This window comes from Ascaphus truei, unplaced genomic scaffold (genome assembly GCF_040206685.1).
Source record: "Ascaphus truei isolate aAscTru1 unplaced genomic scaffold, aAscTru1.hap1 HAP1_SCAFFOLD_567, whole genome shotgun sequence".
Taxonomy (NCBI): Eukaryota; Metazoa; Chordata; class Amphibia; order Anura; family Ascaphidae; genus Ascaphus; species Ascaphus truei.
Window position 1 is genome coordinate 125001 of NW_027456899.1, and position 25268 is coordinate 150268.

At 47.3% G+C, this 25268-nt stretch overlaps 1 protein-coding gene across 1 annotated transcript in view; it reads right to left on the reverse strand.

Annotated features, from left to right (window-relative positions):
• LOC142485363 (importin-8-like) overlaps positions 1–25268 on the reverse strand; it is a 66955-nt gene that overhangs the window by 16901 nt on the left and 24786 nt on the right. The window contains 7 exon segments of the mRNA XM_075584393.1: positions 2777–2880; positions 6085–6282; positions 7386–7591; positions 8731–8951; positions 21773–21868; positions 22248–22305; positions 22307–22343. Of these exon segments, the coding sequence (XP_075440508.1) occupies positions 6170–6282; positions 7386–7591; positions 8731–8951; positions 21773–21868; positions 22248–22305; positions 22307–22343 (731 nt within the window). The 3' untranslated portion in view covers positions 2777–2880; positions 6085–6169.

Genomic DNA, 25268 nt, shown 5'->3' on the forward strand with positions numbered 1-25268 from the left:
CTGCTTCGTTACCATAGCACATAGCCGCAAAGGTAAGGAATGAGTCTTTATTGATGTGTGTGTTTTATTCATACTGTACATGTGCAGAGGGTCTCCGGAGCAGAAATGTTTTGGTTTTAGGTCCAAGGACCCCCTGCTCCCCGAGATACAGGCCCCTTTAGGGGGTGCCGGTATCCCTCTGCTTGGTTTACAGGCCGCGGTCACGTGATCGGGACTTTTAAATGCAAAGGGATACCGGCACCTCATAAAGGGGCCTGTATCTCGGGAAGCAGGGGGTCCCCGGACCTGAAACCAACACGGTTCAGCTCCGGAGACCCCCTGCACATCTACACTATGAATAAAAATGTATTTCAAATGTATTTATTTATATTCATTTATTTATTTAGATTTATTTATTTATTTTTGGGCGGCTGCTGTGTGTGAGATTTTTTTATTGTGGGCAGCGGGGGTGGGTGAAGGGGGTATTAGCCCCAACGGTGGTTGTTTAGGGCTTGCGGGGGGTAGCGGGAGGGGTTAACCACTTCATGACCGTTGCGGTATTAACTGCTACAGTCGTGAAGGGGTTAAATGCACCCGCAACCCACCCGCAACCCCCCCGCAAGTCCTAAACTCACACCAAGGGCCAAATACCCCCTTCACCCACCCCCACTACCCACAATAAAGCGGGCACGGTGGGTTAACCCCTTCATTGCCTTAGCGGCTATACGCTATGGTAATGAAGCAGCATTTCTGTATTTTTAATAATATTGTGCAGGAGCAGGGGGTCCCCTGAGCATTAATTTCTGGCTTTGGGAACCCCCTGCTCACTGTACAATATTATTAAAATACAGAAATGCTGCTTCGTTACCGTAGCACATAGCCGCTAAGGTAAGGAATGAGTTTTTATTTATATATGTGTTTTATTTATACTGTAGATGTGCAGAGGGTCTCCGGAGCAGAACCGCTGTGGTTTTAGGTCCGGGGACCCCCTGCTCCCCGAGATACAGGCCCCTTTAGGGGGTGCCGGTATCCCTCTGCTTTGTTTACATGCCGCGGTCACGTGATTGGGACCTTTAAATGCAGAGGGATACCGGCACCTCATAAAGGGGCCTGTATCTCGGGGAGCAGGGGGTCCCCGGACCTGAAACCAACGCAGTTCAGCTCCGGAGACCCCCTTGCACATCTACACTATGAATAAAAATGTATTTGAAATAATTTTTAATGTGCCGATGTTTGCGCAGAGAGAGCAGCGGATCTCTCTCTGCTGCAAACACATCTCGCCCCCGCCGGCCCATAGTATCATTGATGTGCATATACAGTACTGTATGTTAGGGGTTATAGGGGTTGTTGTTATACAGTATATATATACTGTACTGTATATATATATATATATATACTGCATTACAATTCATGAATTTATGCCATCTGGCGGACACGCGAAGCATTGCAGCCTATTAAATCCTGAACCATTATAAATTAACACATCAGCCGCGCGTCAGCCGGGCATGACCCCTGGCTTGGAACGCGGCATGCTCCGGGTGAACAGTGTCGCATTCCAGGTACCTGCCAGGGACAAGCCGGTGATTTGTTAGAATAACGTCTGCCGCAGCAGTAATGCACAAAGTTTCGGGAAAAATCCCTTCTTTGGATGCATAATCGTACAGCTCCGGAAGGAATTTCCTCCGAAACGTTGTGCATTATATCTGCATCATTAAGACTTTAAATGTCTATTTGACTTTTGTCACCGAGTTTTTGAGCACCGCAGGATACTGTTCTGTATTTAAGTCTAAGGGGCGATATATGCTGGGATTCTCACTTTCCTGCTAGAGCCCCAACCCCCATCATCTTTGGCTCCTTTGAAGTGACTGACCTGCTGCATTCTTCCTTTGCTCGGCCATTGTGTAGATTTCCTACAGGTGTTTAGGCTGATCATTACTTAGCGGGGCTGTCAGCGAGTGATACCACGAGAGATCTTGGCCCTGCACCCCTAAACAAGACAAAGTCTCATCACATCCATGCGTATGTACAGCTCATAACAGTCTGGAAGATGCATGCCGTGGAATGTCCCTTTTACTAGGACATTGGCAGGCTGTATTTCACAGCTTCTCGTGAGGCCAATATCCCTGATAACCATTACTAGGTGCTACTTTTATTCGAAAAGCATCACCTGGGTGATTTAAATGTCACCAAGTATATTTCACACTAAAAAAAAAAGGACTTGCATTTATGCTATAATAAGGCTGCTGGCTACTGACTCAATGCTGGCTCCTCCTACACCACATCACATGGAGAAACGCGTAGGAGACAGCATTGAGTCAGTAGTGTGTGAAGTGGACACAGAGGAAGTCATAAGTGGTGAGCGGAAAATCTTGACATTTGCAGCAAAGTAAGCTGATCAGCCTGCTACCCTGCTACCCTTCCAAGCTGCAATACAGCGACTCTGGAGGTGAACCGGAGGAGAAAATTGGAAGACGCCCAGGACGGTCCCATCTGACGGCGCACACCAAGGTGATCCACGGCCCCCGCCTACTCACAGAGTCCCAGCAGTGTGAGCGCCCGGTCCAGCTATGTGGCAGGACGGTCCAGGCGTTATCCCCAGAGAGGAAGGAGCTGACAGCCAGCAGCATTTAAGGCTACCACCTTTCTCACAGGCAACTCTGACCTTTACACACTTTTACCAGTTCAGCTATATGATATTTAGCAATATCACTTTTAACAATTTTTTATGTATTTAATGTATGTTTTTGCATTAGTAGTGCACCATATATGTATATTTTAATTACTATTGACCACTCACTTTGAAGGTGAATATAAAGTTGATTCCATTTTTCCATTGCGCCTCCACTTAAAGCTGCAGTTCAGTCTATATCCTGCATGTGTGTTTTTTTTAATAAATCAGTTCTGTAGTAAGAAATAATACTTTTAGCATTTTCTGTTTTAAAAAAAACAACTTTGAAAGACCAATTTTCTTGTATTCTATTTTAACAGCCATTTGCTAAGGCACTGCCCCTTCATGTCCTGTCACAAACCCAGGCACACCCCTTTGTCAGCACTGCCCTCCCTCTCTCTAAACGTGCACTAGCATCTGGTCACATGATCTTCCTCATAGTACATTCAAGGAAGCTGGAGAAAAGGGATCAGCCATGCATAGCAGCTCGGATAGGCGATTTCAAACTTATTACAGTGTTTATTCCATTCATTGCACGTGTATATAATGTAAAATTGTAATAATTCCATTTATAGCAAACGTGTATATGTGAATATTATTTAGATGTATATGTATGTTACTGAAATGTGGAGTGAGTGTGTAAGTAAATACACACAATACACTTCCACTGCATATATATATATATATATATATATATTATATATATTATATATTATATATGTATGTATATGTGAAGTTATGTGAGTAAAAAAGTGACAAAAACCCTCCATAGCAAGGCAAATAGCAAATGGAAATATTACTGTATGCTCATTTGTATGTATATATATATTTATATACACACACACTTCAAATACGGATAGTGATTCACGTAAATGATATATATATTCACTTTCTGGGAGTATAAGAGTGACTGTCCTGTTGTTCCTTTTTTTGTATCCATCATTGAATGGTATGCACCCTCTCTTTACGTTTATTTTATACTAGCTGAGAGACCCGGCGTTGCCCGGGATGTAATGTTCCCGCTCCTCTCTCTCTCCTCACCCCTCCCCCTCTCTCTGTTTGTCCCCCATTCACATCAATCCAGTTCCCCCCCTCCCTCCTTTACAGCTTCATGCAGTGTGTGTGCGTCAGTCATTGTGTGTGCGTCAGTCAGTCAGTGTGTGTGCGCGCGCGTCAGTGAGTCTGACGCAGAAACACAAACACACACACAGACTGACGCACACACACACACAGTCAGTGTGTGCGTGTGCCTCAGTCAGTCAGTGTGTGCGTGCGGCAGTCAGTCAGTCATTCAGTCAGTGTGTGGGTGTGGGGGTGTGCGCGCGTGCGCGTCAGTAAGTGTGTGTGTGTCAGTCAGTGTGTGTGTGTGTGTCAGTCAGTGTGTGTCAGTCAGTGTGTGTGTGTGTGTGTGTGTCAGTGTGTGTGTGTGTGTGTGTGTGTGTGTGTGTGTGTGTGTGTGTGTGTGTGTGTCAGTGTGTGTGTGTCAGTGTGTGTGTGTGTACCATTCATTGTGTGTGTGCGCGCGTCAGTCTGTGTGTGTGTGCGCGTGGGTGTGGGGGTGTGCGCGCGTGCGTCAGTCAGTGTGTGTGTGTGTGTCAGTCAGTGTGTGTGTGTGTCAGTGTGTGTGTGTGTGTGTGTCAGTGTGTGTGTGTGTGTGTTTGTTTGTGTCAGTGTGTGTGTGTGTGTGTGTGTGTGTGTGTGTCAGTGTGTGTGTGTGTGTGTGTGTGTGCAGCAGTCAGTGTGTGTGTGTGCAGCAGTCAGTGGGTGTGTGTGCAGCAGTCAGTGTGTGTGTGTGTGTGTGTGTGCGCGCGTCAGTCTGTGTATGTGTGCGTGTGGCTGTGAGGGGTTGTGTGCATGCGGCTGTGAGGGGTTGTGTGTGTGCGTCAGTATGTATGTGTGTGTGTCAGTCAGTGCGTCAATCAGTCAGTGTGTGTGTGTGTGTGCGTGCATCAGTCAGTCAGTGTGTGCGTGCATCAGTGTGTGTGCGTGCGTCAGTCAGGGTGTGTGCGTGCGTCAGTCAGGGTGTGTGCGTGCGTCAGCCAGGGTGTGTGCGTGCGGCTGTCAGTGTGTGTACGTGTGGCTGTCAGGGTTTGTGTGCGTGCGCCAGTCAGGGTTTGTGTGCGTGCGCCAGTCAGGGTTTGTGTGCGTGCGCCAGTCAGGGTGTGTGTGCGTGCGTCAGTCAGGGTGTGTGCGTGCGTCAGTCAGGGTCTGTGCGTGCGTCACTCAGGGTGTGTGCGTGCGTCCGTCAGGGTGTGTGCGTGCGTCAGTCAGGGTGTGTGCGTGCGTCAGTCAGGGTGTGTGAGTGCGTCAGTCAGGGTGTGTGCGTGCGTCAGTCAAAGGGCAGGCGTGGGGGGGGGGGTGAAGGGCAGGGGTAGGGGGGGTGAAGGGCAGGGGTAGGGGTGGGTGAAGGTCAGGGTTAGGGGGGGTGAAGAGCAGGGGTAGTAGGGGGGGTGAAGGGCAGGGGTAGAGGGGGGTGAAGGGCAGGGGTGGTGAAGGGCAGGGGTAGGGGGGGTGAAGGGCAGGGGTAGGGTGGGGTGAAAGTGAGGCACAAATTGTTGGCAGGAGTAAAATGTCCCTACACACACACACACACACACACAACGGGAGTGAGAGGTGGTGGAGAGTGGGACTGGCGCAGATCCGAGGCTGCTTGGCCCCCCAGCGGCTGGGGAGTTGGCGGCCGGGGGGTAAGGGAGCGGGCGGGGGGGGGTAAGGGAGCAGGCGGGGGGGTAAGGGAGCGGGCGGGGGGGGGGGAAGGGAGCGGCGAGGGGGTAAGGGAGCTTTGGCGGCTGGGGTAGGAGGGCCGCGCTTACCCCCTTTGTGAGTGTTTGTATGATATAGATATATATGCACACGCACGCATATACATGCGCACGCGCACACATACACGTGCACACGCACACATACATGCACACACGTATACATGCGCACATACACACATACATGCGCTCACGCACACATACATGCGCACACGCACACAAACATGCGCACACGCACACATAAACATGCACACACGTACACATAAACATGCACACACGTATACATGCGCACATAAACATGCGCAAACGCACATATATACACACACAAACATGCACACACGTATACATGCGTACACGCACATATACATGCGCACACGCACACATATGCACACGCACACAAACATGCGCACACGCACACATAAACATGCGCACACGCAAACATATACACTGTGTGCGCATGTTTATGTGCGTATATATTTATGGTATTGCTTGACCTGAGGAAGAGGAAAACTCTTGAAAGCTTGTCCCATGGCACAATGTGTCAGAACTTCTTGCCAACAAAATTGCTTTTATACAGAGCTCCTCCGGTCTCTCTCCTCCAAGCCCTTTAATTAGAAGCATTTCCCCACTTAACCCCACTTTCATTTTTGTGCCGAACCACACTGAGAAGTAACGTACTGAGCAAAGCTTCTGTAAAGAACTGGTATTCATCAAGGGTATCTACAGAGTCCAAAGGAGTACTGAATCCCACTAAGGAGGTCTCCTACAGAACTTCATCGTCCCAGTCGTCCTCTTCCTCCTCCTCCTCTTGCCCGAGGTTCTCCTGCATGGCCTGACCTAACCCGTTTCCTTCCTCCTCATCACTCGGAGTTTCCTCTTGGAAAGCAGAGAGCATGTTCAGCATGTTTACAGCCCGTCACCAAGGGAGACTTGCAGCTCCTCCGTCACACACACACACACACACACACACACACACACACACACACACACACACACACACACACACACACACACACACACACACACACACACACACACACACACACACATGACTTAATGCAACACAACACTATGCATACACATGAAGGCACATATATTGTGTTAAGCTCAACTCAGACCAATGTTTTGCACACACACACAGATGAAATGCCATCCTTCACAATGGTTTATTCGTGCAGTAACAGACACACATTTTGTATACACAAATCCCAAACTCCATCTCCTGGAAAGAATGGCACATACGTGTTACAAATATTGCTGCAGCTACACAAATGCAATTCCGATATATTTATTTCGCAGAATTTTTTTAAATGATAGTTTATTCCCTGTGAATATTTTATGTGTTAAAATCGAGACATGGTCTTTTTGTGATGCTCACGTAACACTTGTTTTAATATGACCATGTATTCTTTCTATGCGAGTGCTGTAGGGGTGTTAAACTATTTACATAAGCAACAGAAAAACACACTACCATTGTACTGTATATCCTTTGAACCCTTCTTTGTTTTCCCTTTAATGCTACATACAGTACAACCCTACAAATCGATCCCTAGCCATGTCTTATTAATATGCTTCTTTTAACATGCAGGATAAAGCCTGCAATTCTCTATTGTAATGCAACATTTAATATCTTTTTGTTCCAAATAGATTATTTTTGTTAGGAGTTACATACAGTGTTTAAAAATAAGAAGTCTGTTGACAAAGGCAAGTTAAAATCCTGAATCCCAATGTGAAGATTAGCTAGTCTTTCCCAGACTACAAGCTTAATGCTCTATCGTTATCTTCCCAATAATTGATGGCTTTATTATTAAAGTGTGCTTAGGACCGAGGACAGAGGATTCTGGGATGTCACGGCTGTGCTTTTTTCCTAATGTTGCAAATATATTACCATCTCGGAACATTCCTGGTATACCAGTCGGTCTCAGTACACCCAGAGCCTGTCTGCCTTCCTGAGAAAGGAGTGAGCCAGAGGTTCTTACCGTTTTCCTCAGTCTCAGTCTTTGGGTCCTGCAAGGATGGCCGCTGGTCAGGCTGCTCACGGCTTGCACACACCTGTCTCAGCCCAAGGAAGAGAAGCAGAATCGAAGGTACAATGAGGGAAACAACAGCGTCGACTGATGGCGGTCGGTTTGGAAGCTCCATCAGATTGCTGAGTCCTATTATACACACTTTCCGGTCATGCAGCCTACAAGACAAGCAGCAGATCATAAGACAGACATGGTGCATAGAGCCTCACAAAAAATACTGCTAAGAAGCTTCTATCAAATTCCCCACATTATCATGAATTACGGCTCATTGGTACAAACCCCAGCACGAGTGGCGACTCATCACATACATCACAAATATCACCATTAGTGATGGCTCAACGCATACAATAGAAGCATTAATGCAGCATACCCCCTATATTGAGAATCTTTTCTTTGTCCGAAATCTGAACCAACGTGCCCACTGGTGCGGATCCATACTGTTCTTAGCTCCTGGGACCACCTGGTACCCGTGATACTTACCTTTTTATGTGCCAGTAAAATTAAAGCTAACCGACTCGTCCAATAGGAAGCCGCTGTGTCCTGCCCTGATGACATTGAGGATTCCTATTTGGTCTGAAGGAGTGAGCCTTGGATGGCAGCCATGTGGATTACACAAAATGGTCCAAACATACAGGTACAAAAATGGGAAATATCTCAGGAACCCAGGGGTTAGGGTTCAGTTACAGCAGGGGTGTCCACCTCCAGTACTACAGGGCCACCAACAGGTTAGGTTTCCAAGATATCCCTGCTTCAGCACAGGTGGCTCAGTCATAATGACTAAGACACCTGTAAAGAGCAGGGATATCCTGAAAACCTAACCTGGTGGTGGCCCTTGAGTTTAGGAAAATGGATGCCTTGAGAAAGCTCTTTTTTAAGTGCGAAACGCGTTGGTGGGGCAACACCACTGCTCATTTCTGTCCCATGACCAATAAATAACTTTTTTAATGGAAAACACACTTTCCCTTTCATAATAGTTATTTTTTTCAATTTTGGATAATTTCAGTAGTGCTCTGTTACTCCTTCCAAATAATCTTATCCCGGTGGCCCTTGAGGACAAGAATTGCACACCACCTCCACCGTCCCCTACCCCCAAGCTACAGGGACCCTCCAGTTTCAGAGTTTGTTAAAAAAAAAAAAAAACAGCAGAAAAACAAGGTTAAGTAGTGGGGATTGTTGCCTTAAGATGGGCGACAGGTCATAATTTGCAAGAGAATCTTCAGTACACATCACAGCGACACGATCAATGCACACATGTACCCTCCATATATGAAGTTCTGAAACGGTCAGCTTTACTTGCCCCAGGAAGCAGTCTGTATCATTCACCCACTGATTGACAAACTGTGCAGTGATGGGCTCGGAGCTGTGAGGGAAGCGAATTTGTTCCAAGGTGTTCAGGAGCAGAGCTGGGTTATAATACAGAGATGCAATGACCACCTGCAGGCTCATGGTCCGCAGTTGACTGGACTTAACGCCTCGTGTTAGTCTCTCCAGCACGGCCTCCACGAAGAGCGGGATACACTAAAGAAAAAGACACGGCCACTCACTAAATGCATTAAAGACTTCCAGGGTAGCAGCGGAACAGAGAGCCCAAAGAGCTATTTGAATGCAAAGATTAGGAATGTCTTCTGGTATATGTGACCCATCTATTATCATTATCAGTGTATAAAGCGCCAACATATTCCACAGCGCGGTACAATGGGGGAACAGGATGATATCAATGACAAACAGAATAACATACCAAATACGGACAAAAAAAGCACAAAGAAATACAAAAAGGTAATGAGCGCCCTGTTCCTCAGAGCTTAGAATCTAAATGTTGAAAGCCAAATGTGGGAATAAATGAAATATTACCCAGCCATATACACACCTGCTCTCGCCCACGCCTCTCTGCCACCTCTTCCCCTGCTAATTGTGTTAATACTGACTAACCTTTAAAACTCGCCTCACAAATCAAGCACCCCAAGAGCCTGCACTCACGGCTACTGTCCCACACCCACAGTCACTCCTACCAACCATTGAATCCAAGCACTGCCATCTACAGCACTTATTTCCTCATCTGCTATCTCTGCAAGTCTGCCAACATCACATTTAGATTGTAAGCTCTTCAGGCAGGGATTTACTTTCCTATTGTCTGATTTTGCTGCACTTATTGTATTATTATAATTCCCTGTACTGTATTCTTTGTGCCGAGTACACTTGTAGCGCTATATAAACAAAGATATACATACAATTATATTACATATATCACAAAGGTTTGGTCCTGAAGAACTTTAAAGTGAACTAATGCCAGTGACATGTTCAATGGGTTACATCTAGATGATTGATGCTTTTTTACCCAAATATGACACCTTTAAGTATTTTTAAATACTGCTTCAGTTAGTGTGTAAACTTGGTGATCTGACACCTGGGAAAGGTGTGATTTCTTCTGGCTGCTCCCTTTTTTCTCGTGGCCATGTGCAGCAATTGCTAGCACAGCCAAAGCCCTCTTCTATCTCCCTAGCCTTATAACGTACGTATGCATGTCTTTATTTGTATAGCGCCATCCATGTACATACAGTAGCGCTTTACAGCAGCAATACAAATAGCATAATTGGATACATAAGAATATAATATGACATTAGGAAAGGAGTCCCTGCTCCGAAGAGCTTACAATTTAACTGGCAAGTAGGAAGAACCTGCAGACACAGTAGGAGTGTGTTGTGGTAAGTACGACTGCAAGGAGGGATTGTAAATGTATATGAGATGTATAGTACTAGCCAAGGGAGCTACCCAAATACTTCATTAAGGGGGCCTGTATGAAGATAGGCATTAAAGGTGGAGAGAGCCAGAGAGAGACAGTGTGGTATTGAGGGGAAGGGAATTCCAGTACACACACACACACACACACACACACACTACTGTAATGCGGTGGGTAAAACACAAAATAACAGGTGCATTACTCCACAACCCAGAATCCTTATTTATAAAGGACTAGGATTTGACATGTTCCATAATTATAGAGAATACATGGGCAAATAACAGTTACAAGCACATATCTTCTACGAAAAGGTTTTAGATTCATGCCTGCTGTACAATTTATTCACCAATCTGATCAAAGTAGAAAGAAACCAAAAAATCTTTCAGTACACACACGCAATAAAATCACAGTAAAATATGTATATACTGTATCTACCAAACATATAATAGAGTCACTGCATGTTAAAATAATTAGTTTATTTTGATATCCAGGGCAAGTTTGAAATCTTTACGCTTCTAACAGAGAGAGCAAACTTTGAATGCAGATGGAAAAAACGGCATGCGAAAAATGTCTAGAAATAGTACGTAATTAACAGCTCTGGATAACAAACCTAACCATGAGAAATGGGGGAAGAGCAGATGGGGGGGGGGGGGGGGAATGAAAAAAAATGAGACACAGAGAGAGACAGAGAGTGACGAGAGAGACAGAGACGAGACAGAGATACAGAGAGAGAGATACAGAGAGAGAGAGAGAGAGAGATAGATACAGAGAGAAACAGAGAGAGAGAGCGATCGAAAAACACAGACAGAGCGAGACAGAGAAACACAGAGAGAGAGAGAAACACACAGAGAGAGAAGAGACAGACAGAGAGAGACAGGCAGACACAGAGAGAGACAGAGATAGACAGACAGACAGAGACAGAGAGAGAGAGAGAAAGAGAGAAAGACACACACACGGCTAGGGTTAGTGTTTAATTGTAATATAGGGCCTCATGCACTAAGCGCAAAAAAAATCTCTTCAGCAAGTGTTGCCGATAGGCATGATTTTGGCGATTTGCCCTCGCCGTATTCCGTAAGGGCCGAATCCATGCCGATCCCTGCCGAATCTCCGCAAAAGCAAAACGCCGATGAGCCGGTGACAAAAAATCCTGACTCCCGATATCCTTCCGATAGGCCGTTTCTGCGGATATGTGTTTGCAGCAGAGAGAGACCCGCCGCGCTCTCTGAGCAAACATCGGCAAAATAAAAACATATCAAAATAACTTTGACTCATGGTGTACATGTGCAGGGGGTCTCCGGAGCTGAACTGCATTGGTTTCAGGTCCGGGGAACCCCTGCTTCCCGAGATGCAGGCCCCTTTATGAGGTGCCGGTTTCCCTCTGCATTTAAATGTCCCGATCACGTGACCATGGAATGTAAACAAAGCAGAGGGATACCGGCACCCCATAAAGGGGCCTGTATCTTGGGAAGCAGGGGGTCCCCGGACCTGAAACCAAAGCGGTTCAGCTCCGGAGACCCTCTGCACATCTACACTATGAGTAAAACCCATATATAAATAAACAATCATTCCTTACCTTTGCGGCTATGTGCTATGGTAACGAAGCAGCATGAATGTATTTTTAATAATAGTGTACTGTGAGCAGGGGGTCCCCTGAGCTGAACCGCATTGCTTTGTGGACCAGGGACCCCCTGCTTCCTGAGTTACAGGCCCCGGTACGTGTTATCGGGTGGCAGTGTCGCCGCCATCTTTATAGCATCCCATTCGCGGCGTGCCCGCTATAAATATGGCTGCGACACTGTAACCGATGCCCCAAACCGGGGCTTGTAACTCGGGTAGCAGGGGGTCTCTGAGCCACAAAGCAATGCGGTTCATCTCAGGAGCCCCCCTGCTTCCGCACAATATTATTAAAATACATAAATGCTGCTTCATTACCATAGCGGATATCCGCTAAGGCAATGAAGGGGTTAAGACAGAGTAGCATGTTTATTGGGGACATTTGCCCCCAATAAACATTGCAATAAACAACATACACACCCTGTGTATTTAAAATACATAAACACCAATCAATACATTAAATACATATAGCACTCACCCATTTCCGGCTGCCACGACGAAGGCCATCCTCATCTTCATCCTAGCCATGCCGCCTCCGCTGCTGCAAAACATACACAAGAATAAAAACATCCAATGTAATATCCCCTAACCCCTTAATCATCATAGCGGTTATTAACCGCTACAGTCATTAAGGGGTTAACCCACCCTCACCCACCACTCGGGAGGCCTAAATACCCTCCCACACTAACCCCCCACCCGTGAGGCCTAACCACCCTCACCCACTACCCACAAGGGAGGCCTACCCACATACCCTTGGGGCCAATAACCCCTCCCCCCACCCCCGGTACCCACAATAAAAACAATACACTGCCCCACAATAAGCATCATTCTATTTATTAAATACATTATCCACCCCTTGTGCCCCCCTCATAAATACATGATATATTCTTTTACATACAGGGTTCATACCCCAGCCCCACGCTAGACCCCGGCGGGCTGGCGGGTCACCTGACAGACCTACAGGGTACCAGCAACTTGTTTCACACAGGTTCTGGAGGCCTGTTGGTGGGTCCCGCCAAGCACCATGGCCCCCAGGTGGTCTCCTTGGGTCACCGTGGGCCACAATTGGGACCCCACGGTAGGCCAGCGGATGTCTGGGAGCCCCGGGTCAGACCCACAGGTGTCTGCAGGGCCTCGGGCAGTTCTCACTGGGGTCTGGGGAACTCACGAGTGCTCACTACGGGTCCGCGGTGCCCCCACGGATGTGGGACCACCGGTTCTTCCCCGCAGACTACGGGTCCGCGGTGCCCCCACAGACATTCAATACATACATCCCCCCCCCCAACACCTACAGTACAATAATGTGCAAAATAACTATTATCCAGATAGGGGAAGTCTATCCCTACTCTGATTGGGTCTAGTACCATGTGACAGGCTTTCAATGACGTCACATCCGTTCTCCCCCAAGCCTCTGTCACATGGTATACTAGAGCCAATCAGAGTTGGTATGGAGTTCCCACGCTCTGATTGGCTACCGTACCATGTGAGGCCGGCCATGTTTCTTTTCATGACGTCATCTGAAAGGCAATTGAAGCAAAGCCATTCTGATTGGCTGTGCTTTCATTGCCTTTAAGTGACGTCATTTTTTTTTTCTCGGCCAAAACACATGGTTTTCACAGCCCAATCAGGGCCGTGGGAACCATGACGAAAATGTGACGTCATAGGCCTTTAAAAGCCTATGTCATCTCATTTTGAAGGCAGACGCCGAGGAGGAAGGACGTGGCCGAAGAAGACAAGAAGACCCCGGAAGAGAGCCGCAGATAAAAGAAAGAAGAATACAGATGAAGATGGATTACAAATAGAAGACCCGTGGATTGTTTTGGATTTTTATTTCAATGTGTTGCAGGGTAAATGCAACTACACACGCAGGTTCTTTGGATAAGGCTTATTTATTTAGCCTTAATTTATACAGCACACAAAACAAAAATAGCTTTTCATCAGCAAACAAAAGAAAAAATTATTTTTCTTCAGCAGACAAAACAGGTTCTCTTTATCAGACAGAGTAAAAATAAGGCAACTACTCTTTTCTATGCAGGAGACAGACAGTTCATAAACCATGTACTTTGCTAACAGACCTTGTATCAAGCTGTTCTCTCTCCAGAGTTTTAGGGGATTTTCCTGTTTCAGATAGCATACAACAGACAGACCTTCTATCAGTAATCTCCTCTCTCCTGAACAGCTAGGCCACATGTGTCTACAGCCTGGGGTTTTTAACACACCTTGATTAGGCAGCTGGGATCCAACTAATTGTTCTGAGGTTCCCAGCTGAAGTTAACCTAATCACTGCTGCACTGCAGACTAAACATAGGTCTGCCAGGCATATAGCTGGTGGCTTTTATTTACCCTGTCACACAATGTTTATTATTTTATGGTTTTTTATTTTATGGGTTCCTGTGCGTGGTGGATTGGTTCAAGAGTAAGCTGTTCAACGGGAGTCGGTGAGTGAGTCAAGTAATGGTAAGTAAACTAAAGAAATGTATTTTATTTAACTTGTTCTTTTTTTTGAAGCTTTTTTACATGTGTATTTATTTATTTTTGGTATATCATTTCTTGCCACTGTATGTATGTATGTCTAGATCGATATATGCAAACAGGGTAAGAAATGATGTTGTTTTAAAAGCTTGATTTGCTGTGTTTTAAATTATTTTGGCTATGCTGCTATGCATAAATCTGTGTATCATGTATTTTAAAATTAGATAGATGTAATTTTTGCTATTGTATGGTGTACTTTAGGTCAGGGTGAGGCTTGCTTTTGTATATTGTATTCTTTTTGGTACTTATATTTTATCAGAGGATAACTTGTTCTGTTCAACGATTGAATTAGTTAATTGTTTAATTGTTAGGGATGGAATGTAAATTGTTTAGGGATTTAATTAATGAATGCTAATTGATTTATGGTTACTGGATTGGTTTAAATAGTATACTTGTTTGGATGTATTGGTATTTTGTTTGGAATATGTTATTGTTAACATTCATTTGCAGAATGTATATGGTACATAGATTGTATGCATCATGTATACAATGTAAATGCAATGTTTTCAGTGGCATTTGTGGCTTTTGATTGGCATTTGAGGATTTTGATTGGAAGATCAGATTGGATTATTAAAGGAAATTGATTTTATTGTATTGTGTCTGTATGGAGAAGTGGTATTTGTAGTAGAGCATGTTTTTGATAACCCTTCTACATTTATTTGTATATTGGTTCATCATGTGTGTGTGTGTATATATATATATATATATATATATATATATATATATATATATATATATATATATATATATATATATATATATATATATATATATATATATAAAATAAAAAAATAAATAGATGATACCGTTCTGTGGCTAACGAAATGCTTTTATTTGTGCGAGCTTTCGAGATACACTGATCTCTTCTTCCGGCGATGTTACAATGAATGAAGCAAATAAAGGGAATACTTAAAAACAGTCTCTCTTGGAATGTTATCTGTGCTTGTCCTTCCCCGGGTGTAGATGAGATTTATGGCTAGAGGTGTTAAATGGTTCCTGAAAGAAAGTGATGTGTGTGTGTGTGTGTGTGTATCTGTGTGAATATAAATTAATGGAGAGCCCACAGTGTATACAGTGCTTTACAAAAGGGGTGTGTGGAGTGGGAGTTAATAAAAATGGTGTGGGTAGGTGTGGAAATGTGGGAGATAGTAGCATAACTAAAAGTGTGTGTGGATACTATGTGGTCCCTATTGGTGTATAGGGATGGAAAAACAAGGAGTATTGGTATGTGTAAGAGACAGCTGTGTGTGCATACATATATATATATATATATATATATATATATATATGTGTGTGTGTGTGTGTGTGTGTATACTGCACCGACACACTTTATTCGAGCAAATAGCCAATATGTACCTGGCAGATACCTGGAATGCGCCGCTCCTCACCTCTGACAAGCCCCGTTGCGTTTGCCTTCCCAGCCTGGGTTCATTCCTGGCTGACAGGCGGCTGATCTGTTAAATGATAATGATTAGGATTTAATAGGTTGCAGTGCTTCGCGTGTCTACCAGATGGCATAAATTCATGAATTGTAATGCAGTATATATATATATACTGTGCAGTATTGCAGCCAGCGGGAATAAAATTCTTCAATCCCTGCCTGGAAAATAACCCAATGCACTCGGGCAGAAAACAGTCACAAACCTCAATACACCCGGGTATACCCGAATTCGTGGGACTAGCCGAGCTCGAATAAAGTGTGTCGCAAGTGTATATATATATATATATATATATATATATATATATATATAGTTGCATGATGAAGCCACTGTACAAATGATTGGGTGAAGGGTGGGTATCGGGCCAGTGTGGCTTAACCCCTTAATTACCTTTGCGGTTATTATCCGATAAGGTGTTTAAGGGGTTAATTAATATCTGAATGTAATTGCAATGTATTGGCTATGTATTGGCTATGTATTTTGTGGGCAACGAAAGACAAGAATGTTGCTGGCGACGGGGGCTTCTTATTGATGAGGTCAGTAGTACTTTATTTATTTTAATATGCTAGTTAATGTGTTTAATAATGGGCAAATAATCTATTATCCCTATCTGGATAATAGTTATTTTGCACATTATTGTACTGTAGGTGTTGGGGGGGGGATGTATGTATTGAATGTATAGGCCAGGTTTATTTTTTTTACATTCAGGGTTGGTTCCTTGGTTCTGCGTGAGACCTCTGGAGACCACCTGCGGTATCCTCGGGTATCTCACGGGTATCAGGCTGGTGGTTCCACGGGTGACACCTGCGGGGATGAACCGGTGGTCCCACATCTGTGGGGGCACCGCGGACCCGTAGTCTGCGGGGAAGAACCAGTGGTCCCATATCCGTGGGGGCACCGCGGACCCGTAGTGTGCGGGGAAGAACCGGTGGTCCCACATCCGTGGGGGCACCGCGGACCCATAGTGAGCACTCGTGAGTTCCCCAGATCCCCGTGTGAACCACCCGAGGCCCCGCAGACACCTGTGGGTCTGACCCGGGGATCCCAGACATCCACGGGCCTACCGTGGGGACCCAATTGTGGCCCACGGTGACCCAATGAGACCACCTAGGGGCCATGGCACTTGGCGGACCCACCAACAGGCCTCCAGAACCTGTGTGAAACAAGTTGCTGGTACCCTGTAGGTCTGTCAGGTGACCCGCCAGCCCGCCGGGGACTCGCGTGGGGCTGGGGTATGAACCCTGTATGTAAAAGAATAAATCGTGTATTTATGGGGGGGCACAGGGGGTGGGTAATGTATTGAATAAATATAATGATGTTTAATGTGGGGCTGTGTATTGTTTTTATTGTGGGTACTGGGGGTGGGGGGAGGGGTTATTGGCCCCAAGGGTATGTGGGTAGGCCTCCCTTGTGGATAGTGGGTGAGGGTGGTTAGGCCTCAAAGGGTGGGGGGTTAGTGTGGGAGGGTATGTAGGCCTCCCGAGTGGTGGTTGAGGGTGGGTTAACCCCTTAATGACTGTAGCGGTTAATAACCGCTATGGTGATTAAGGGGTTCGGGGACATTACATTGGATGTTTTCATTCTTGTGTCTGTTTTGCAGCAGCGGAGGGGGCATGAACAGGATGAAGATGAGGATGGCCTTCATCGTGGCAGGCGGACATGGGTGAGTGCTATACGTACTGTATTTAATGTATTGATTGGTGTTTATGTATTTAAAATGGGCACATTCACTATTATCCATTTGTGGGTAATAGTAATTGTGCCCATTACTATACTGTATGTGTTAAGGGGGGGGTTATTTATTTATAAGTATGTATGTGTTTTGACATTAATTTTGGGGGGGGCACATAATTGGTACTGCAGGCCTGCGGGTAACACCCGAGGGCCCCTGCCGGCCTATAGTATCATTGATGTGCATATATGTGTATGTTAGGGGTTATAGGGGTTGTTGGGGTAATATATATATATATATATATATATATATATATATATATATACACAGTGTTCGACAATTATATACATTTACACGCCCGGGGCATGTGGATTTAACCTCCGGCTCTCTGAACAGTGCCTTCGCTCCTCCCCCGCCTCTCAGCAACTTTCCCTCCTCAGCGCTTCCACTCCTCCCCCTTCCGGCAGCCAGCCCCTTCCACGCCTGTCTGCCTCAGGCCCCTGCAGGGCCATCTGTCGCCCCTCCCCCCTCCCATCGGGCCATCCGCTCCCCCCCCCCACCCCAATCTCTCCCGGCCTCCGTGACCCCCCCTCACCCCAATCTCTCCTGGCCTCAGTGACCCCCCTCGCACCAATATCTCCCGGCCTCCGTGACCCCCCCTCACCCCAATCTCTCCTGGCCTCCGTGACCCCCCCCCCCGACACCCCAATCTCTCCCAGCCTCCGTGACCCCCCCTGACACCCCAATCTCCCCACTCACTCCCGATCTCACCTCCAATTCCGTGTCCCCGGCCTCCGTGACCCCGCGTGGCAGCTCGGATCAGCTTGTTGTGAGAAGATGGTCTCCTCCTTCACCATCTTCAGCCACTGAGCTGAGGCTGCCGCTGCCCTCATGTTGCGGCGTGTCTGACACCCGGTGACCAGCCGCATCACTAGCCCCCCCACTCCTCTCTCCCCTGTGTCCGGATCCCTCACTCCCACCCGGTGACCCGCAGTGACAGCCGCCGAGGCCGAGGGCGACATCCGGCCTGCCGCTTCCTCGGCTGTCACAGAGACCGGAGACCACAGCGATCCACGGTGAGTAGGGGGGGGGGAGGAGTGTGTGTGTGTGTGTAGGGGGGGGAGAGAGAGAGAGTGTGTGTGTGTGTAGGGGGGGAGAGAGTGTGTGTGTGTGTGTGTGTGTGTGTAGGGGGGAGAGAGAGTGTGTGTGTGTGTGTGTGTGTGTGTGTGTGTGTGTGTGTAGGGGGGGAGGGGGGAGAGAGAGACCACAAGTAGTCAGTCACCCACCCACCCAGTCACCCACCCACCCAGTCAGTCACCTACCTACCCACCCAGTCAGTCACCTACCTACCCAACCAGTCAGTCACCTACCTACCCAACACCCAGTCAGTCAGACACCTACCCACCCAACAAGTCAGTCACACAATACAAGTCAGTCACCCACCCACCCAACAAGTCAGTCACCCACCCACCCAACCCAACCACCCAAGTCAGTCACCCACCAAGTCAGTCACCCACCCAACAAGTCAGTCACCTACCTACCTACCCACCCACCCAAGTCAGTCACCTACCCACCCACCCAACAAGTCAGTCACCTACCCAGTTAGTCAGTCAGTCACCTACCCAGTCAGTCAGTCACCTACCCAGTCAGTCACCTACCCAGTCAGTCACCTACCCAGTCAGTCAGTCACCTACCCAGTCAGTCAGTCACCTACCCAGTCAGTCACTCACCTGCCCAGTCAGTCAGTCAGTCACCTGCCCAGTCAGTCACCTGCCCAGTCAGTCAGTCAGTCAGTCACCTACCAAGTCAGTCAGTCAGTCACCTACCCAGTCAGTCAGTCAGTCAGTCAGTCACCTACCCAGTCAGTCAGTCAGTCACCTGCCCAGTCAGTCAGTCACCTACCCAGTCAGTCAGTCAGTCACCTACCCAGTCAGTCAGTCAGTCAGTCACCTACCCAGTCAGTCAGTCACCTACCCAGTCAGTCAGTCACCTACCCAGTCTGTCAGTCAGTCAGTCAGTCACCTACCCAGTCTGTCAGTCAGTCAGTCACCTACCCAGTCAGTCAGTCAGTCAGTAACCTACCCAGTCAGTCAGTCACCTACCCAGTCAGTCAGTCAGTCACCTACCCAGTCTGTCAGTCAGTCAGTCACCTACCCAGTCAGTCAGTCAGTCAGTCACCTACCCAGTCTGTCAGTCAGTCAGTCAGTCAGTCAGTCACCTACCCAGTCTGTCAGTCAGTCACCTACCCAGTCAGTCACCTACCCAGTCAGTCAGTCACCTACCCAGTCAGTCAGTCAGTAACCTACCCAGTCAGTCAGTCACCTACCCAGTCAGTCAGTCAGTCACCTACCCAGTCTGTCAGTCAGTCAGTCAGTCACCTACCCAGTCTGTCAGTCAGTCAGTCAGTCAGTCAGTCACCTACCCAGTCTGTCAGTCAGTCAGTCAGTCACCTACCCAGTCAGTCACCTACCCAGTCAGTCACCTACCCAGTCAGTCAGTCACCTACCCAGTCAGTCAGTCACCTACCCAGTCAGTCAGTCACCTACCCAGTCAGTCAGTCACCTACCCAGTCAGTCAGTCACCTACCCAGTCAGTCAGTCAGTCAGTCAGTCACCTACCCAGTTAGTCAGTCAGTCAGTCAGTCACCTACCCAGTCAGTCAATCAGTCAGTTACCTACCCAGTTAGTCAGTCAGTCAGTCAGTCACCTACCCAGTCAGTCAGTCACCTACCCAGTCAGTCAGTCAGTCACCTACCCAGTCAGTCAGTCAGTCAGTCAGTCACCTACCCAGTCAGTCAGTCAGTCACCTACCCAGTCAGTCAGTCAGTCAGTCACCTGCCCAGTTATTCAGTCAGTCAGTCACCTACCCAGTCAGTCAATCAGTCAGTTACCTACCCAGTTAGTCAGTCAGTCAGTCAGTCACCTACCCAGTCAGTCAGTCAGTCACCTACCCAGTCAGTCAGACACCTACCCAGTCAGTCAGTCAGTCACCTACCCAGTCAGTCAGTCAGTCACCTACCCAGTCAGTCAGTCACCTACCCAGTCAGTCAGTCAGTCAGTCAGTCACCTACCCAGTCAGTCAGTCAGTCAGTCAGTCAGTCACCTACCCAGTCAGTCAGTCACCTACCCAGTCAGTCAGTCAGTCAGTCAGTCAGTCACCTACCCAGTCAGTCAGTCTCCCTCTCTCCCCCACTCTCTCCCTCTCCCCCACTCTCTCTCCCTCTCCCCCACTCTCTCTCCCTCTCCCCCACTCTCTCTCCCTCTCCCCCACGCTCTCTCCCTCTCCCCCACTCTCTCTCCCTCTCCCCCACTCTCTCTCCCTCTCTCCCTCCCCCCCACTCTCTCCCTCTCCCCCACTCTCTCCCTCTCCCCCCCACTCTCTCCCTCTCCCCCCACTCTCTCCCTCTCCCCCCCACTCTCTCCCTCTCCCCCCCCCCACTCTCTCCCTCTCCCCCCCACTCTCTCCCTCTCCCCCCCCACTCTCTCCCTCTCCCCCCCACTCTCTCCCTCCCCCCCCACTCTCTCCCTCTCCCCCCACACTCTCCCTCTCTCCCCCACACTCTCCCTCTCCCCCCCCTCTCTCTCCCTCTCCCCCCTCTCTCTCTCTCCCCCCCACTCTCTCTCACTCGCCCCCACACTCTGGATCTGGATATCTTATTTACCCTATATATCTTAACTGCCCTATACTACACCGAAATAACCTATAATGCTTTCTTCCAAATATGACTCAAGCTTCACACGGAAGACATCGGAAGACAGGTAGGGAACACATCCCCTCCAATGTATAACATTGCGGGAATGAGGGTACCTGGACATTGAGGGACTGCGGATCAGGCAAGATCACAGGCGGGATTGCTGCTTCAGATATTGTGAAGCGGGGACGTCCAGACACTGGTTATGGGGTTCAGGAAACTAGTGATTCACACCTGGCTTTTATTTCTAGATCCGACATATACACACACACGTAACAAGGACTAATTGTAGTTGGCGGGACGATTTGCCGAAAAAATAGCTTTTCGAGACTGCCGATCAGCTCCGATAAGCACCGAAAACAGGATCGGGGCTACTAGAATACAGCCGATTTAAAAAAGTGGCGAAAGGTGCTGAAAAGTGGCTTCTCGCCAGCCGCCTGCCGATAATTTTTTATCGGGTCAAAAAAATGCCGATTTTGGCAAATTCTCGGCGCTTACTGAATACCAAAAGCATTTTGTGGCGATAAAAAACTTTTCGGCGCTTTGTGCATAGAGCTCATAGTGTGAAAACTTTATCCGAAAAAATGAAGTATGGACAGCATGTCTCAGAGTGGGGTGGGCAATGAGCCTTAGCAGCACCCAGTTCCAAATTACCTGATCAATTCCTCGGCCTTTGCAGTGCAAGACAATGACCTCCAGGAGCTTTGCTGCGTGGCACTCGGCATCTTCCCCGGCTTCCCCTGTCAGTACCTGACACAAAAGGGGTGGAAATGAAGCACCACTAGGCTACACCTCTTCCTCACCCCCTTCAACCTCCCACTGCTGCCCTAAGCCCCTTCTTGCCTCACAACCAAAATGACAGTTCACCAGAGCCCCACCCCCTCACAAACACACACAGTCTCTGCCCTTACACCGCAATTGCAGGACCCTTCATGATCCAAGTATTGAGCCCTCCAAAAACAATGTCTAAGCAGACTGCTTGCAAAGCTTCACTGAATGGTGGAAAACATTACTTGTAAAATTCTCTGTTGCTCAGCCCCCACATGCAATCACAGGCTCCTAATTCCCACCATGCTCCCACCCAGTGTGTTCTCCTTTCCATTTGTCCAACTGACACACAGCTGCTCACCTTCTTACACATGGTGTAAATAATCTCCAGGTGTTTGGGGCTTGACAGCAGAGTCTCTATCTACTGTGATGTAATTGTGAAGAAGAGGCATCATATCTGAAGTGAATAAAAAGGAGGGTCAATGACACAGGCAGGACCACCACCTGCATCCTGGGCATCCCCACCCTGGGAATCTCTACCCTTGAGCTTATGCCTGCATCTAGGCATGTGCCACCCCGAGCACCCACTCCACCTGACCTACTCTTTGGACACACCCTCATTATGTTCTATTCCAGTCACACTCATCCAGGCAGAACGCCAGCCACCCTGACCCTCACCTTGTCCAAGGCACAGTCACCTCCCCCACAGTGTTACGGTATCCGGCACCCCCTCTCCCCAAGCCTTTTGCCTTTCACACTGGTGATGCGCTGATTGTCCTGGTTTACTCTGTGTGTTGCCTTGTAAATATGTCACACACAGCTGGCAAGTTGAGTTTTTCAAAGCATCTCTCACAAGTGGACAATTTAAAGGTACAATTCCCCCTCCCCCCAGCCCCAATCAAAAAGGTAACCATCACGAAATGAATCTCATTGTGATGCTTATAAAAGATGACAAACCTTATTTCTTAACTTTTCACAACTGGTTTTGATTTGATTTTTAATAGGCCCAAAGCCTACAGTAGTGTACACGCAGCAACCTCTGCCATTTATTCTAAGGCCGCCTCAATAGTAGGTGCGCGCTCGCGACCGAGCGCATTGTCTGTACTTTAAGAGATCCGTGGCCTGCAATGTTGCACTATGGTGGGCGTGCCCGTGATGTCACGTGAGCAGTTCGCCCTCATTGGCTGAACCGCACACATAACCTGGCCGTCGCGCTGCAAATTCAAACAAGTTTGTCTCGCCATGCATTGGCCGCCTCGGCGCTCACGTGCACGATCTATGGACACGCACATTGGCCTCCAGTTGTTTGTATTTGGCACTCGCGCCGTCTGATCCACTATGGACGCGGCCTAACTTGCTCCATCCCGCCATAAAGCACAGACCTGTTTTAAATGCCAACGTCTGAGGCTTCTCAACAAAACTATTATCCCGAGCCTCTCAGATAAGGGTCTTCGAAAAACCGTTGTTTCACAAAGCTAACTTCAGTCCTAGGCTCTTTTTTTTCTGGGAGTAAAAACACAGTTTAAAGATCAATGAAAGAAAGGGGGAAAAAAAGTAGTGAGGTCAAAACATGTATATCCTATTGTACAGTATAGACACACACACACCTTTACATTTAAGTTCACTAAACCCTTATTAAAAAAAACAAGGTAGGGTAAATTTATCTGCTGGTGAACCCTAGGACTACAGAGCTCCTCAGTCTATTAGATGCGGGTGTATACCTTAACGGATGTTATTGCATCACTGAGTCACCCTATGGTGAGAGGAACAGATTTCAAAAGGACCGAGCACGACGACAGAGACAGAGTTTGACAGGAGATAAAAAAAGGGGCCCACTCAATACACCCAATTTCCAATCTGTTGCAAAACATCAGATCTTATTTGTTCCTCGACAATTTTGAATTCCCTTACTGTAATACCCTCTCGCTTCACATTTCCTCTAAACCTGACTGAACTGTGTGCTCTAAAATAGGTTTACCTCATCCTTTACACACAGTATTTGAACGTTTCAGTAACCCCCCCCCCCTTTCTTCGTTCTCTCCTCCAAGTTCTAAATGTTGAGGTCCATGAGTCTATCCTGATACGTTTTATGTAGACCAGTGGTGCTCAACTCCAGTCCTCAAGCCCAACCCAACAGTTCAGGTTATCCCAGCTCCAGCACAGCTGGCTCAATCAGTCCCAGCTCCAGCACAGGTGGCTCAGTCAGTCCCAGCTCCAGCACAGGTGGCTCAGTCAGTCCCAGCTCCAGCACAGGTAGCTCAATCAGTCCCAGCTCCAGCACAGGTGGCTCAGTCAGTCCCAGATCCAGCACAGGTGGCTCAGTCAGTCCCAGATCCAGCACAGGTGGCTCAGTCAGTCCCAGCTCCAGCACAGGTGGCTCAGTCAAAGACAGAGCCTCTGATTGAGCCACCTGTGCTGAAGATGGGATATCCTGAAAACATGACCATCTGTAATGTGACGAATAAAGATATATTAAATTAAAGAGCACCGGTTCAAGTACAGATCCCTGAGGCACTCCACTAGTTACTTGCTCTCCTCTGAATCTACTCCCCATACTGAAAACACTCACTTGCCTCTCCTTCATCCAATGCCTTCTTCATTTAGCCACTGAAAAATACTGATAAACAAGTTCTCCACCCGGATCTCTTATCATAATCATCCAGTAAAAATATCGATCAGAAGTGTTTGACCTTAGTTCAGCCCAGCAAATACAAGCTGCTTGGAATCATGCAAGTTATGGGACTTAAGTTATTTAATAATACTATCTTTTTAGCAATTTTTCTATGAATTTCCCCTCTGGCCTGTAGTTACCTGCCTCCTCCCTACTTATAATGTAAAACAAATATATAATCACCGCGCTTCTCCATATAAGGAGCATGCAGCTGGTGAAGGATTTGGCCATACAAAATGTGCAAAACAGAAAGTGAATCCCTGCGCTTCTCCCTTTGGGTTAGCAATCAATTGGTTATATATATATATATATATATATATATATATATATATATATAAAATCTACTCGCCACACAAAAAAATCTACTCGCCACCTAGTACCAAACGTGTGCTGCTTGGGCCAATATTTACTCGCCCGGGGGTTAAATCCACTCGCCCGGGGCGAGCAAATGTATAGGTTTGTCGTTATATATATATATATATATATATATGCAAATACAACTGTATGCTCACCTGCATGTCTTAGGCAGGTCTGCAACCCCGCCTTTCCCCATTATCACCCAGCATACAGCACTTCCACTGCAGCAAGGGATTCTGGGAAATGACATGCAAATGAGCACACAGTGTCACTTTTTGCCTCAAAAACCATTTTTAACATGGTTCCCTATAGGCAACTGTGCTCATTTGCATGTCATTTCCCAGAATCCCTTGC